The following is a 15929-nucleotide window of genomic DNA, read 5'->3' as shown; positions in this document are numbered from 1 at the left end:
CAAACAAATCTCTTTCTGGATTACTTTAAACTTCTTGGAAGGGAGGCTCAACATGGCCGATTAGGTATTGATAATAAATCCCAAAAATTCAACCTCTTGAGAGGGAGTTAACACTGACTTCCCGTAATTGTCAGAAATTTGAGGTCCGTCAAAAGAGTTGATGTCCAATTCATGTGAAGAAGTGCTAGTGATATGGAATCCGCCAGGATCAGAATATCGTCCAAATACATAATGAGGCGTACTCCACGGGAACGGAGGGAGGCTACTACCAGTTTCATTAACTTGGTGAAGCACCAAGGGGCCGAAGAAAGGCTGAAGGGAAGACAGGTAAACTGCCATCTCTGACTTTCCCAAACAAATTGGAGAAATGGTTGGGAAGAATGATGGACTGGTACTGTGAGATAGGCATCCTTCAGTTCTATATTTTTTAACCAATCGTTTTTTAGTAAAAGGTCGCAAAGTAAGTGAATCCCTTCCATTTTGAAGCGTCTGTACTGTATGAAATAGTTTAATAGGCGTACATTTATTACTGGGCGGAATCCGCCGTCTTTCTTCTTGACCAGAAACAGATTGCTCAGAAACCCAGAGGGATGTGAGGGGATTTGAATTATTGTCTGTTAGGAATATAATTCCTTGATTTCTAGATCTATTAATAATCGATCTTCGGTCGAAAATTGTATGGGATGAGGGAGGTGTGACTGTATTGGACAGGACACGAAGTCTATTTGGAAGCCCTGGACCGTATTAAGGATCCAGCAGTCTGTAGAAATCATAGCCCAATGATGGATAAAATGTCGGAGTCTGCCTCCTAGGGGTATTAGAGAATAGTGGAGAGAGTGTAGACTTACCGCCAGGTGTTCTTGAGCGTGTGAAACTGCGTTGTCCTCGGCCACGCCAGGATCATCCCCCGATAGGGGAAGAACGATGTAGGTAGGTTAGGTGGAGTGGTGAACGCTGTTGGTAGGAACCTCTGTTATTGTATTTCTGGTATGCTCAGCCGGGAAAGTGGCCCCTACTTCCTTTCCCAGCCCAAGAAAAAACCTTATTCTGAAATACCTTCCTCAGGCTGGTTTGTGCCCGGTCAAGAGAGGAAAATAATCCCACATATTTATTAATCCCTTTTATGAACGGTTCTCCGAAGAGAGAGACGTCTGTGGTAGGTTCTGGTTCTGAGGTACCTAATTGGGATAATTGAGGGTCTAATCGCATTAGCACTGAACGGCATCTTTCCGCACAGAGAGCGGCATTGGCATTGCCATACAGTACCATGGCTCTTTGAGCCCAACCTTTCATGGTGGGTATATCAATAGCGGTACCAGAGACTGCTGCCTCTTCAGTCAAATTAAGTATTTTGGTAAGAGGTCCCAAAACATCCAGTAATTTATCTTGGCACACTCAAAATGAGCGGTCTATCCCCTTCTTGTTTTTTTTTACCTGATTTTAACAGGTATTTGGTAAGGATGCCATCTGTATCGGGAGTAGCAGCTGTGTTTCCCGTTAATGTAGGCCGTGGGCATTCAGCTTTAAATTTATTTCTGGCAATACGGTCTAGCACTTTTTTGATCCATAGGGAAATAAATCGTTGGACCTGTGGATTAGGAACCCACTCTCCTGAACGGGGATGTTTGATTAAAGAGGGGTCGAAATAAGGAGTCCCCGTGCCATCTAAAATTAGAGACTCTGACAAAGGAGGATCTTGGGAGCAATTTTCATCATCATCTGATTCTTCTCCCAGGTCATAATAGCCCTCATTATCTGAACTATCAAACTGATCTAGAGAAGACCTGTCCGAAGACTCCATATAAGAGTCTGGTTTAAGTCTTTTAACGGCAGTCCTAGCCCATTTATATGTATCGTCCTCACAGGCGGAGGGTCTTGGATGCATAGTATGAGCATCAGTATGGGTACTGCGTGATTGTCGTCAGTCGTCACATTTCGCTTGTCCTTTCCCGGTACGGGCAGACTTAGTTTGCTTGTTGGGAATATGGTCGTCATTCAGTAAATGCCGTTTGAGGGCAGGTTTATGCGATATTTGTAGTTGTAGAATCAGTTGTCGACCAAAACACCTCAGATGGGGTTTGTGGTGTATTTTGTCTGGATTTTTAAGGGTTCCGATTGGGCAATTGCCATAGCGACAGATCTGGAAATTGTCTCTTGTACCGATGAAATAGCTGAGCGCATAGCATCCTGTACAGATCGTGACAAAGGCTGGTTAACTAAATCATGGATTTGGTCTCCAGACATAAAGTCTGTATCTTTGTCTTGATTTAGGGCAGACATGACTGAATATATAAATATTTGAGGTATTAAAGATAGTTAATTTACCTATCTGTAAAAAGATATAATATATAAGTGTATACAGTCGTGGCCAAAAGTTTTGAGAATTACATAAATATTGTAAATTGGAAAAGTTGCTGCTTAAAGGGCTTCTGTCACCCCACTAAACCGTTTTTTTTTGTTTATTTATAATCCCTATACTGCGATTTATGCCTACATAATCTAATTAATCATTTTGTTTCAGTAGATTCTGTTAAAAACTTACTTTTAAAATATGCAAATTCCTGTCGCAATGCAAACTCCCTAAGCTGTCAGATGAAGCTATTTCTTCATTGAATGCTCCTATAACGCCAGAGGAGTTGCAAGAGGTGCTGAAGCAGCTTCCTAATAACAAGTCCCCTGGACCTGATGGTCTGCCGTACGTGTACTATACAACCTTCTCAGATATCCTGTTGCCTCAAATGTTACTATTATTTAATTCCTTTTTGCAGGGTTCCCCAATACCTTCAACGCTTTCACAATCTGACATAACAGTAATCCCGAAGCCTGGAAAAGACCCACTAGAATGCGCCAACTATAAGCCCATAGCCCTTCTTAATTCGGACCTCAAAATATTCACTAAAACTTTTGCTAATCGCCTCTCCATTTGGCTTCCCCATTTAATACACAAAGATCAGGTGGGTTTTATCAGAGACCGTCAGGGGGGAGACAATACCAGGCGGACTATCGATTTAGTAGAAATCGTTAATAAGCGCAACGACATAGCTCTATTGCTTAGTCTTGACGCTGAGAAAGCGTTTGATCGTTTAAATTGGTCATTTATGTTCTCCGCCCTGGGGGTCTTTGGCATAACTGGTCCATTTCTTAATGCCCTGAAAGTCCTATATGCCCAGCCCACGGCTACAGTAAAAATGTCCCATGCACACTCCTCGACCTTTCCCATATACAATGGTACGCGCCAGGGCTGTCCATTGTCCCCATACATTTTTGTCCTCTGCATTGAGCCCCTTGCAGCAGCCATTAGGGCTCATTCTGATTTCCATGGAGTGATGGTGAATAAGGTGGCGTTTAAACTGTCCTTGTTCGCCGATGATATTTTGCTTACATTGACAAATCCGCACATTTCACTTCCTAATCTCTTTCGCCTTCTGGAGACCTATGGTAGGCTATCGGGATACAAGGTTAATACTGCTAAGACGGAAGCCTTACCCCTTAACTTCCCCCCGGATAGCTTAAGTAAACTGAAAACTAACTTTCGCTTTCGATGGCAGGATACAAAATTGCGCTATCTTGGGATTGATCTAACTCTGACATATGGTTCACTATATGGTCGAAACTTCCCAAACACTTTTCGTGAACTTAGGGTTCTTATGACCAAGTGGATGTCTCTTCCCATCTCCTTATTAGGTCACATAGCTGCGGTTAAAATGACAATTTTGCACAAGCTTTTATATATGTTTGAGACCCTACCGGTCCCCGTTCCTCTAAAGGAATTACGGGCCTTTCAGGCAAGTATGCTGAGGTTTATATGGAATGAGAAGAGACATCGGATAGGGTGTGCAACTCTTACGGCACTTAAATCTCAGGGGGGTTTGGCAGCTCCAGATATCACGAGATATTACTGGGCCACACATCTCAGAAGGCTCCCAGCTTGGTCTACTTTTTATGCCTACTCCAGATGGCTAGAAATTGAGAAACTATGGATAGCTCCTATACATCCCAACTCGCTTTTATGGACGCCACTCCTGACCACCTCGGTAACGGAGATGTTAGGCCCAATGACCCATACCTATAACATTTGGCGAAGTTGTAATGGCAAATTCTCCCTAGCTCCTGAAAAGTCCTCCTTTTTATTTAATCCTTTCTTCCCGATGGGTATGCACACCTCTTTCTTTAGGCCCTGGTTCTCCAATAAATTATTTCGCTTTGTGGATATAACTGATCATAAAAACGCTCCGCTTACTGCCACTAGATAGGTTAAAAATGTTCTTCCAGTTGCCTGAATCCTCTGGATATCAATATTTGCAACTTCAACATTTGTTTTTTGGCCTCTTTAAATCCTCAGGCGTTTCCATCCCCTCATCATTTAAGAAACTATGCAAGCTATCAAACACCACTAGGGGTCTCATATCAGAGATATATTGTATTTTGTCGTCTTCAACTGTAAAACACCCTTACATGACCAAATGGGAATCTTTACTTGACCGCCCTGTTTCACCTGCAGAATGGGGGCTGATATGGGAAAAGACTGCAAAGACCGCCTCCTGCATTACACATAGGGAAAATTCTTATAAGATGCTAATGTTTTGGTACCACACCCCAAAACTACTGAGACACCTTAACCCTAACATCTCAGATAGATGTTGGAGATATGCTGCAGGGGAAGGTTCTCACGTGCACATTTTCTGGGAATGCCCGTTGATTCAGCCTTTTTGGCAAATAGTACAGGAGGTTCTTTTCAGTCTTCTTAATATCAGATTCCCACTTGATCCCTTTTTTTATTTGTTAAATATGCCACCGGTATCACTGAAGAAACATGTCTTACTCCTTACCTTGCACATTTTGACTGCAGCCAGGCGTCTTATAGCTAGATTCTGGAAGAAAACAACCTCCCCCACCCAGCTAGACCTTTTTACTAATATTATTGAGGTCAGGAGAATGGAATATCTATCAGCTAGCTTGACTAATAGTTTGGATAGGTTTAACAAAATCTGGCAGTTGTGGGACGACTTCCATGAGCCTAGTCTGTAAAACCTGCGATGTCTAGCTCTGATTACCTTTCCCTATGTGTCATGTGTTTGTCATTTCTCCCGTTGTTCGTGAATGGATGTTAATGTGTATATTCTAGGCATTCGATTTTATTTATTTTTTTCTTATATGTCTAGGTTAGGGCTACTGCTTACACTCCTTGTTCATACCCTTAATGATTGGATATGCTACTGTTCAATTGTACTCTTATTTGCCTATGTCTTCTTTACTCTGTGAACATTGATGACAAATGTTCTTTTGTGATTATTTGCCACTTTGTAAAATGGGATAAGTGATGTTAACTTGTCCATCTATCTCTGTTATTATAATAAAAATAAACAGACAATTAAGAGACGGCTGTACTCGATGACGTCATCGGCACAGGCGCATTGAGGATGGAGCGGCCGAGCGAGCGTCCACTTCTCAGTGGGCCTGCGCCGACTGAATACCGTTACGGCGCAGTTGCGAGATCTTGATAGCAGACAGGGCTAGCCAGAGGACGATCCCGTTCCCTGGCCCTGTCAATCAACATGCGGAGGGGGCGTCTTTAGGATAGGAGGATGCGGCTGATACCAGCAAGTAGCAGGCCTACTTGCTGGTAGCAAGGTAATTTGCATATTTTAAAAGTATGTTTTTAACAGAATCTACTGAACCGAAATGATTAATTAGATTATGTATGCATAAATCGCAGTATAGGGATTATAAGTAAAAAAAAAAAAAAAAAAACGGTTTAGTGGGGTGACAGAAACCCTTTAAGTTTTTTGTATTTTGTGTTTCTGTATTTCTGAATTTGAGATGTTAGAAAACAGTTTCCCCCTTATATTCTATGTATAGCACAGGCATGTCCAAACTGCGGCCCTCCAGCTGTTCCAAAACTACAACTACCAGCATGCTTGGATAGCTTACAGCTATTAAGTTATGCTGGGAGTTGTAGTTTTGCAACAGCTGGAGGGCCGCAGTTTGGACATGCCTGGTATAGCACATAGAAGCCATCAAAGCAGCTAACCTCTCCAAACATGAGCTCAGTGGAAAAGCAAACTACAACATAAAGCATACAGAGAGAACACGCACTGGACGATTGATTTATGCAGTTTATTGAAAGTTTAGATATACTAAGGTCTCTTGCCCACGACCGTATGCCCTCCGAGATATACGGTCGGTGTGCGGGCCATATGTCCTGGAGCAGCATTGATTGTAATCTATGATGCTGTGCACGTCGGGCCGCCCGGGGGACTATTGGCCCACGCTCGTATGATCTTATGAGTGCAGGACAATAGCCCCGCAGGCGGCCCAACGTTCACAGCATCATTGTAACTTATGATGCTGTGCGCTCTCATGCTGCTCAGGGACATATGGCCCACACATGGACTGTATATCTCTGAGTACATACGGTCGTGGGCAAGAGGCCTAAAAAGTACTTGCGTTAAAGAGGTTTTCTCAGCACGTTGATGCACTGGCTGACAGGCAGCTTGCATTCACTCTGTCTTCTCAGGCTGTGGAAGGGGGGGGGCTGGGGGTCTCCAGCAGTTATTAGAATATATTAACTTACGCCGACAGAGCAGAAGATTGTGATCTCTAACACAATTACAGGTAAAGCCCTGCTTCTCGGTCCCCACAACACTTGGACCTTTTGCTTACTGCAGGTAATCTTGCTAAACCTTATAAGTTCCCTCAGAGCTCCGTCCCATCATTCCGTGGGGGTGAGGTCACCCCTGCTCTCAGCTAATCAGGTCTGCAGGTGACCATAGAAACCTAACTGTCTAGACTGTAGTTCATGACTAAAGAAAAATATACTGACCAATGTATTTAGAAAATGCTGTTGAAAGCCAATCTTTGTAACTAGTGAGAAAACCTCTTTAAGATGGCCGTGTGTCCCCCGTGGCCATATTGGGTCCGCAATACACAGGACACCGGGTGTGTGCATTCCGCACCACGGATGCGGACCCATTCACTTCAATGAGTCCGCAAATCCAGAGATGCAGTGCGGAACAGAACGGAACCAAGGAACGGAAGCACTACAGAGTGCTTTCATGGTGTTCCGTTCCGCAAAAAGATAGAACTTGTCCTATCTTTTTGAGGTACGGACGGATCGCAGACCCCATTCAATTTGCAGTTCTCAGCACGGGCACAGCCATCACAAGTTTGCAAGAGACCAAATCCCGTTTTCTGTAGCAGATCTGAGATGAGTGCAGCCATTCCTTCCCAGTGCCTTTTTCCTTTGATCTGTAGTGGAGGAGCTTCACTACTGAGCATCTACATAAAGGGCAGCGCACATTCATCTCAACTAAAAGCCTAGATCCTTAGATCAGGAATAGAACAGACATTTATAGGACATTTCCCCAAATTCTTATGAAAATATATTCAGCACATACTGCATTGAACTAACTGTAGCAATTTATTATATATTTTTGGAGTCGGTCCATTTTATAACGACTCAGATTCCACAGCCCTGTTGGCAATTCCATATAAACCCCCTAAACAATGAAGGAAGTAACATTCATCCATGACACCCGAGGTTCCTTTTACATAGATATTTAATTTAACAGATTTATTCCAGAGTCTAAAAAGTCTAAATTTTATTACATATGTACAAAACCTAGCCAAAAAACATCTCCTCAGCTGAAGCCTTGGACAAGTTTCGATGCTTTTTTTCCCCCAGCACACACAGTTTCACTTCCTCGAGAACGGGTCGCTCCATACTTTCAAACCTAGAGTGGGGAAAGCACAAAAGGGTTCATTATTATTTATTAAGAGTAAGCTGCTCACCTACCTCAGGCTATTGGGTATAGGTGCTCTATCCTAGGCATACCCGTCGCCTACGTATTATTAAAAAAAAGCAAACGGAGATAGGAAATGGATGGCACACTAATATCTGCTGTCGCATGGATTCAAGGTTAAAATATAATTTATTTGCCCACGTAATTACATACATTTTTTTTTCACAGGTATATGTTAAAACCAGACGATAGGGTGAGTGCCAGTGTCAATAACAATAGGATATCTGTCCCACAATAGGGACTGTGGATCTCAGTTATAAATCCTTGTGATGGAACCACGGAATTTGGTAATAGTAATGGTATTGACAATAGTAGTCTCAGTGGCCCCTGTATTAGTTCAACGGGGAGTAGTGATGTTCATAGGTGGTAATCATCACAACCGTCTCTAGGTGGCAGCAATGGAACAGTAACAATAGTGGTTTAATATATTCAGAATTTATTATGATATAGATCCAAAAAACTAAAGAATGCAGGATAGAAGATAAAAAATAAAATAGAAGATTGTAAATAAGATAGTAAAAGTTGTAAAAAATTTGAAAAATAGTAGAATAGTAGGTCAGAAGTCTCTCTTTATATATTTAATCCTCAGAGCTTAATCCATGTGTAAAAAGAGTCTAATGTGCAAAAAGATTTGGGGATATATATATATATATATGTATCCCATCCCGTTAAAAAGGAGTTTGTTCAATGCTTCATTGAGTGGTGCCTTGTAAGTAATCAGGTCTTAATTCAGACCGCTCCTTTCAATGGTAGTAGCTTAATGGGTTACTTTGTTTTGGGTATCAATTTTGCATATTAGAGTGTCCCTTATAATATGACATTTGATTATGACGGTTAGTTGTTGTCCCCCCCCCCCGAATCAGCTACCACGTGGGACGCCTGCGGACAAGAATAGACGTTTCTACTGGGGTGCCGGCCCGGTGTTTTGCGGATTTGCAAACTACTACGGACGCGTGAATGGACCCTTACAACGATACCACATTTATATAGTGTTTATGTTTCAGTACTTAAAAAAAAAAAAAAATTTGAAGAGAATTAAATTTTTTCTTTTCATCGCCATATTCAAAAAAATGTATAGTTATGTCTACGAAGCTGTGTAGGGGCTTAATTTTTGCGGGATGATCTTTAGTTTTTATTGATTACATTTTAGAGTATGTGTGACTTTTTGATCATTTATTTGGCAAGTGAAACAATGAAAAAATGGCTAATCTGCCAATTTAATGTCATGTCTGTCGTCATTTGGGATAAATACTTTCATATTTTAATAGTTAAGGCATTTTGGGACATGGCGATGCCTATGATCTTTATGCTTTTTTTTACAAATATATTCCCAAATACCTTTCTTTAGTTATAATGGCTTGTTTTGTCTATGGAGCAATCATCCCGGGAAATAAAATGGCCCCTGTCTAATAGGTCCACACAAAACTTGTCCTAACCACACAGGACAAGTCACTTCTGAACTCTGAGCCAAAGAGCTGCCTCATCCTCCTCTCCCACTTGTCAGAGATTATGATCCTGAATACAGCAGATAAGATCTTCAGCTGAATCTCTGTAGGAATTTAGTTCATGAGGAAACAGGAAGTGCAGAGAGGACGGACAGGACAGGCTGTGGTAATGGAGACTGCATACAAGTGCTGCTGCTCATTACCCCCACCCTCCTCTCTTCATGTCTCCTCAAACTCCATTCCCACAGAGATTCATCTGAAGATCTTATCAGCTGTATTCAGGCTCATAATTAGTGTTGAGCGAACTTGTGTTTTAAGCTCGGCGTCTAAAGTTCGGGTTATCGAAGAATTGTGTTATGGATTCCATAATGGAATTTAGAATCCATAACTCGATTCTTCGATAACCCAACGCCGAACTTAAAAAAACAAATTTGCTCAACAGTAATCATAATCCCTGACAAGCAGAGCAGAGAGGAGGATGAGGCAGCTCTTTAGCTCAGTGTTGTGAAGTAACTTGTCTTCCTATGTGATTAGGACAGGTTTTGTGTGTACTAATAGGATGGTGGCCATTTTATTTCCCCTGATGATTGCCCCCTAGACAAAATTAGCCATTATACCTAATGTGAAAGGTAATTGGGAATATATTTACATATTTTAATTTTCTTTATTCAAAGACCCCTCACGGACCGTATGTTTCGGAGGGCATACAGTCATGTGCATGAGCCCTAAGGCCGGGTTTTGGTGCAGCACCTCACAAATCTAAAGATATTACCTCTACAAGGTTTTCTCATTTCAATAAATGGCATTTATCATGTAGAGAAAGTTAATACAAGGCACTTACTAATGTATTGTGATTGCCCATATTGCTTCCTTTGCTGACTGGATTCATTTTTCCATCACATTATACACTGCTCATATCCAGAGGTTACAACCACCCTGCAATCCAGCAGTGGTGGTCGTGGTGCACACTCTAGGAAAAAGCGCCAGCCTCTCTGGTGGCCGGGAATGTGACAGTGCACACAGGCCGGCTCTTTTTCCTATAGTGTGCAAGCACGACCACCAGATTGCATGGTGGTCGTAACCATGGAAATGAGAAGTGTATAATGTGATGGAAAAATTAATCCAGGCAGTAAAAGAAGCAATATGGACAATCACAATACATTAGTAAGCGCTTTATATTTACTTTCTCTACATGATAAATGCCATTTGCTGAAGTGAGATAATCCCTTTAAGCTCCAAATTTGCGTGGCTAATTAATCACCGTGGTTTGACGGGGTCGTGCCCACTGCATGTAAACCCAGCCTAAATATTCACTGAAGCGCTACATGGAAATAATAACTAAAGGGTTATTCCCATCTTGGACATTGGGGGCATATCGCTAGGATATGCCCCCAATGTCTGATAGGTACGGAGCCTGCAAAGTGCCCTCCATTCATGTATTTGGGACCGCTGAAAATAGCACTCAGTTATTTCCGTAAGCCCCATAGAAGTGAATGAAGCAGTGGCCGCACTTGCGCGATGCGCTTTCCCATTCAGTCCAATGGGATTGGTGCACAGTCCCATAGAAATTAATGAAGGACAGCTGCGCATATGCGTTGCGCCCTCCGGCACTTTGTGGGCTCCGTTCTAAGTATAGTTGCGGGTCCCAGAGTTGGGACCCACACCTATGAGACATTGGGGGCATATCCAAACAATATGACCCAATGTCCAAGATGGGAATACCCCCAAGTCTCAATTAGGGTTGAGTTTACAGTCCAGGAAAAAAAATGGAGACTCCACTGTGGTCGAATCTTATAGGCAACATAGTGCCATGTAAATGAGGCCCAATATTGTCCTCTACTAGTGACTACTGAGGTCTGTCCTGCATAGTAGCTATGGATGTGGATGGCAGGACGACGGCTTCCTCCTCTGATAGATATGTGTATACCTGGCGGCTGCACATCGTCCTGGATGACTCCTGCCCGGTTTACTACTTGTTCTTTCTCTAAAAAAAAAAAATGAATAGAAACAAAATCTTAGCACATAGGATGACATGGCGCCACCGGCATATACATTTACCACAGGCATGGAGCACCCATCTCCCATAGACACAGAGTAGCGACCATCCAGGGCCCCAATACATTTCTATGGGACATGGCATCACATTAACGGAATTGTGTCACTTATCGTTTTTCTTACTAATTAAACCAGATAATAAAACATATCCTGTCATTGTAATATATTCTTATTTTCTGATTGGAGATTTTATTTTATTTTTTAAAGGGTCACTGAATTTTCAGTAAACATTTGATATGTCATAGAGACATGTCAAAAGTTTTGGTTGGTGGGGGTCTGAGTGCTGAGACCCCCATGATCCCTAGAATGAGAAAGAAGCGCTCACGTATCGCGCTGTCTCGCCTGGCTGCAGGAGAAGAAGCGAGCCTGACTCAATAGAAAGAAGTCTATGGGCCTGGCTTGATTCCATCCCCTGCATTCCACATTCAAGGGCTTTTCCCTCCTCATTCTAGGGATTTCTGGGGGTCTCAGCGCTCAGACCCCCAACAATCAAAACTTTTGAAATGTCTCTATGACATATTAAATGTTCTATGAAAACTCAGTGACCCTTTATAATGTATTTACGGTGTTATGTTTATGGGGGCAGCCATCTTGCCAGTGCAGCTTCTCTCATTAGGCCGTTTTCCCACATAAGTGTTTGATGGCATTTTTGTGCAATGTCAGGTGTTTTTTGTAGCATTTTTTTCCCCCCATGAAAACACTAGCTCCATATGTTAGCTCAAGGTCTATGGGAAATATGAAATGCAGGACACACAAGCCTTTTTGCTCATTATGTGGAATTATTTTGTCTTTTTTGCATCTTTCAAAAAAACTCTGCGTACTGTAGCTGTGGGGTTTCTCAGGTTTATTAACAGTTCTTTCAATAAAGCCAAAAGAAAGTGTAGTTCACACAACCATTTAGATTATACTGGTTAAAAAAAAAAAAAAAAAAAAGTAAAATTCGTATGTGAAAGCACCATAACAGCAGTTCAGAGATATCCCTTACACAAGCCACAGACCATAGGAACCTGTAGTCTGGAGAGTACTCATGGTAGAAGATTGCTGGCATGCTGGGTGACCTTCGCAGAGGTCATTGTGCAGGGGAGGAGAGTAGATGAGTTGTTACTATCACCTACTATGTATGGTAGATCCAGAGTTATCTATATATTGGTGCTTTCTGTCTTTGTAAGGCCCATTGGCAGTCGAGCGTGTGCGGATTAGGTCCGGATGCGTTTAGTGAAAACTGCGCGATTTTGCAAACAAAGTCATTCAGTTTAGTCTGCGATTGTGTTCAGTTGTTATCCTAGCAATATGCCCCCATTGTCTACGATGGGAAAACCCCTTTAAGTAGAATTCTGGAGTAACGTGCACCAGTCTTATGGCACACATGTTGTTAACCACGTCAGAACGGACGCTGCACATATAGGGTACAAGTGCAGGGTTTAAAGATGGCATCCACTTAGAAGAAGAGCCGCCAGGTGCCTACAGTATTACACAGCAGACACGTGGTGAATGACCCCTTATACGCTGTCGTCACCACGGCATCTGAGAGGGCTTTGCCCAGTAGCGCTGCGCAGCTTTGGCGTGGTTTTAGGCACAGAATCTGCGCTGAAACTCCAGCCATAATTATCCATCAGTATTTCTTGCAAGTCACAGCCAGACTGCGGGTTTAACGGACTATAACTCCCAACATCCGTATAAACCAGGGATCAGCAACCTCCAGCTATTCTGAAACTACAACTCCCAAAATCCTCCCATCACTGCTATGGGAGTTACAAGAATAGCTGAGTAACGTATGTATTTTGCGGCCCACAAAAAAAAACGATGCGCAAAAAATACAGATGACGTCCGTGTGCATACCGTATTTTGCGTAACAGAACAGCCGGTCCCTAATAGAACAGTCCTATCCTTGTCCGTAAAGCCGACAATAACAGGACATGTTTTATATTTTTTTTGCGTAACTGAAACAGAATGCACACGGAGTTACTAAGTGTGCATGTTGGGAGTTGTAGTTTCACAGCAGATGGAGCGCTCCTATAAACCATCATGCGTTCATGGCACACAAATCCGAGTAAAGAAAAAGGAAAACCCGGGCAAAATAACATTTGCTAGTCTATGAAGGATGAAAACAATGGCCCGCAGAGCTCGCACTTCACAGGCTGCAGCCATGACCCTTCTCATGCACTCGAGTCACGTGACGCCCCTCATTACACTCCGCCCCTTGAGCCAGAAAGCTGCCACTCACTGTACTGCTCTATGTGCGCCATCGGGTGGTAGTATATGGGGTACAGAGCGGCCGCCACGGCAGCCATGAAACCCCCGAATATCAGCACCACGCTGCCGCTCCTGACCATGACTGCTGCTGCTCTCCTGCAAGGACTTGTACCACGTGGTCCCAGACCCGGAAGCCGAACGGAATCTAACGCCGATTTTGACTGGATGTTGCTTGAACCCTTTTTTTTTTTTTTTTTTAAACGCGCCTTCTGATTGGCTAGTTGACGTGCGCTGTCATCCCATAATAGAAGGTCGGAGAGAGCGGCGCGCTCAGAAGCCTCTTGGAAGACTTGGGCAGCTGTCCATGGCAACCAATCAGATTGCAGCTGTCAGAGGCCGGCATTTTGGGAAGTGTAAGCTGGGTCCTGATTGGTTGGTATGGGCAACCGCTCCCCTTTTCCTTGACCCTAGTTTAGCTATAGCTCCCATTGTGTTCTGTGTAGGTGGTGGATGCAGAGGGGCTCTCCTTTAAAGGGACACTCCAGTTGTCCACAGGATAGGGATAAGATCAGATCGGTGAACCCTAGCCTTAGGCTGGGTTCACACCTGAGCGTTTTACAGCGCGTTCCTACGCGCTGTAAAACGCTCAACAAGGAGAAACCAATGATTCCCTATGGGAATGGTTCACACTTGGGCGTTTTACAGCGCGTACGATCGCGCTGTAAAACGCCCGACGCTCCAAAAAGTACATGAGCGACTTTTGGGGCGTTTGTGGCCATAGGACACTGTAGTGAATCACACAAACGCGCGTTTACTATTACAAAAACGCGCATAAAAATGCGCGTCAAAAACGCGCGTAAAACGCGCGTTTGCGCAACGCTCAAGTGTGAACCCAGCCTTAGAGATACCACATTTGTTGTTTTTCTGGTGTTTCGACAGTGGGAAAAAAATAAAAGCTTTGGAAAAAAAATATTTACCGGTATATATTTATTTATGATTACGGTATATTCTGTTCCTCATAACTTTTTATAATTATTTCCACAGAGCTGTGTGAGGGCTAATATTTTGCGGAACAAATGTAGTTTTTATTGATACCATTTAGGTATTTTACATCACTTTTTATAAAAATTTTCCTGGGAAGTTAAGCAACGAAAAAATGGCGAATCTGCCATTTTCATATTTATTTATTTTCGTTACAACAATCGCCGTATGGAATAAATATTTTCATAATTTAATAGTACAGATATCTTCGGACTAGCGATGCCCATGAGCTTTATTTGTTGATTGTTTATTTTTATTATGGGTAAAGGAGGGATTATTTAAATTTAAATATTTTTTTTTAACTTTTTTTAAGACTTCAATTGCCTTACAACATGAAATCCTCAGGCCTGCATTGGAATATAGCAGTAATAGACCTGCAAGCCTTGTACAGGCTTAGGCCTATTAGGCTAGGGCTACACTGCGACTTTTTGTAGCGCGGCTGATTGATTTTAACTATTGAATGACAGCTGCAGGCCACAAGATTGCATTCAACTGAATCCATTCATTTGGATTGCAGCTGTAGTTGAATAGTTAAAATCAATCAGTTGCGCTACAAAAAGTTGCAGTGTAGCCCTAGCCTTAGTGCTAAGGAACGCCTTTCCCAATCTCGGCAAAAGGAAGGCGTTTCAGCCCTGGGGGCACGCACTCCTGTTTTTTTTTTTAGTTCTCAGATGCAGTGGCATACGCCGTTTGACCATGGCATCTGAGGGGTTAAATGTCTCCAATTAGCATTATCACTGTTTGCAGACATTAGTCCCGGGTCTCCGATGTTTGAAACAGCAGAAACCCAGCAGCTGTGGTGCCTATTGCACTTGCGAGCAGACACCATCTTTGAAGACCCAACCTCTGCCGTACTAGTATGATGGTGGTTGGGAAGAGGTTAAAACTGAATGCTATAAGGAGGTCTTCAGTCAATAATTCTGCCACTTTTGACAACAAAAAAATCTATTCTTACTGTCATAGCAAAGCGGTATCTCCCATTGACAGAGAAACATTTGTAGTGCCACCATTTAGACTCTGTAAGTCAAAGTCAGTTTTTTTTTAAGAGGTACAGTAATGATAACCTTCTGGATAGGTCTACAATACCTGATTAGTGGGGGTCTGACCCCGGGCACCCCAGAGATGCCCTTCATGGGTGATAGTCACACACCAGGTGGTGGAAATAATAGGAGTGGGCTTTCTGAGCGGCGTGGATTATTTAATAGGGCAATTTGGCGTAAGCAGAATGAGAACACGTATCCATCATGCCTTGTTACCACTTTGCAGGCTGGTGGTGGTGGTGTAAGGGTGTGGGAGATGTTTTCTAGGCTCACTGTTTAGGCCCCTTAGTGCCAATTGGCCATCGTTTAAATGCCACGGGCTACCTGAGCATTGTTTCTGACCATGTCCATCC

The 15929-nt window shown here is 42.8% G+C and overlaps 1 protein-coding gene across 1 annotated transcript; it reads right to left on the bottom strand.

Annotated features, from left to right (window-relative positions):
- Positions 1–7541: 7541 nt before the first annotated feature.
- Positions 7542–13689, bottom strand: LOC122930512 (small integral membrane protein 20-like). Its single transcript, XM_044284004.1, has 3 exons — positions 13527–13689; positions 11175–11231; positions 7542–7733 (listed from the first exon to the last, which is right to left on the bottom strand). Exons 1-3 carry the CDS (start codon positions 13633–13635, stop codon positions 7696–7698), a joined length of 204 nt encoding a protein of 67 aa, XP_044139939.1. The 5' UTR covers positions 13636–13689; the 3' UTR covers positions 7542–7695.
- Positions 13690–15929: the final 2240 nt, after the last annotated feature.

The sequence above is a fragment of the Bufo gargarizans genome, chromosome 1, assembly GCF_014858855.1.
Source record: "Bufo gargarizans isolate SCDJY-AF-19 chromosome 1, ASM1485885v1, whole genome shotgun sequence".
In the NCBI taxonomy this organism is placed as follows: Eukaryota; Metazoa; Chordata; class Amphibia; order Anura; family Bufonidae; genus Bufo; species Bufo gargarizans.
The sequence above is the reverse complement of the archived record's forward strand: the minus strand, read 5'-3'. Positions and strand labels throughout refer to the sequence as shown.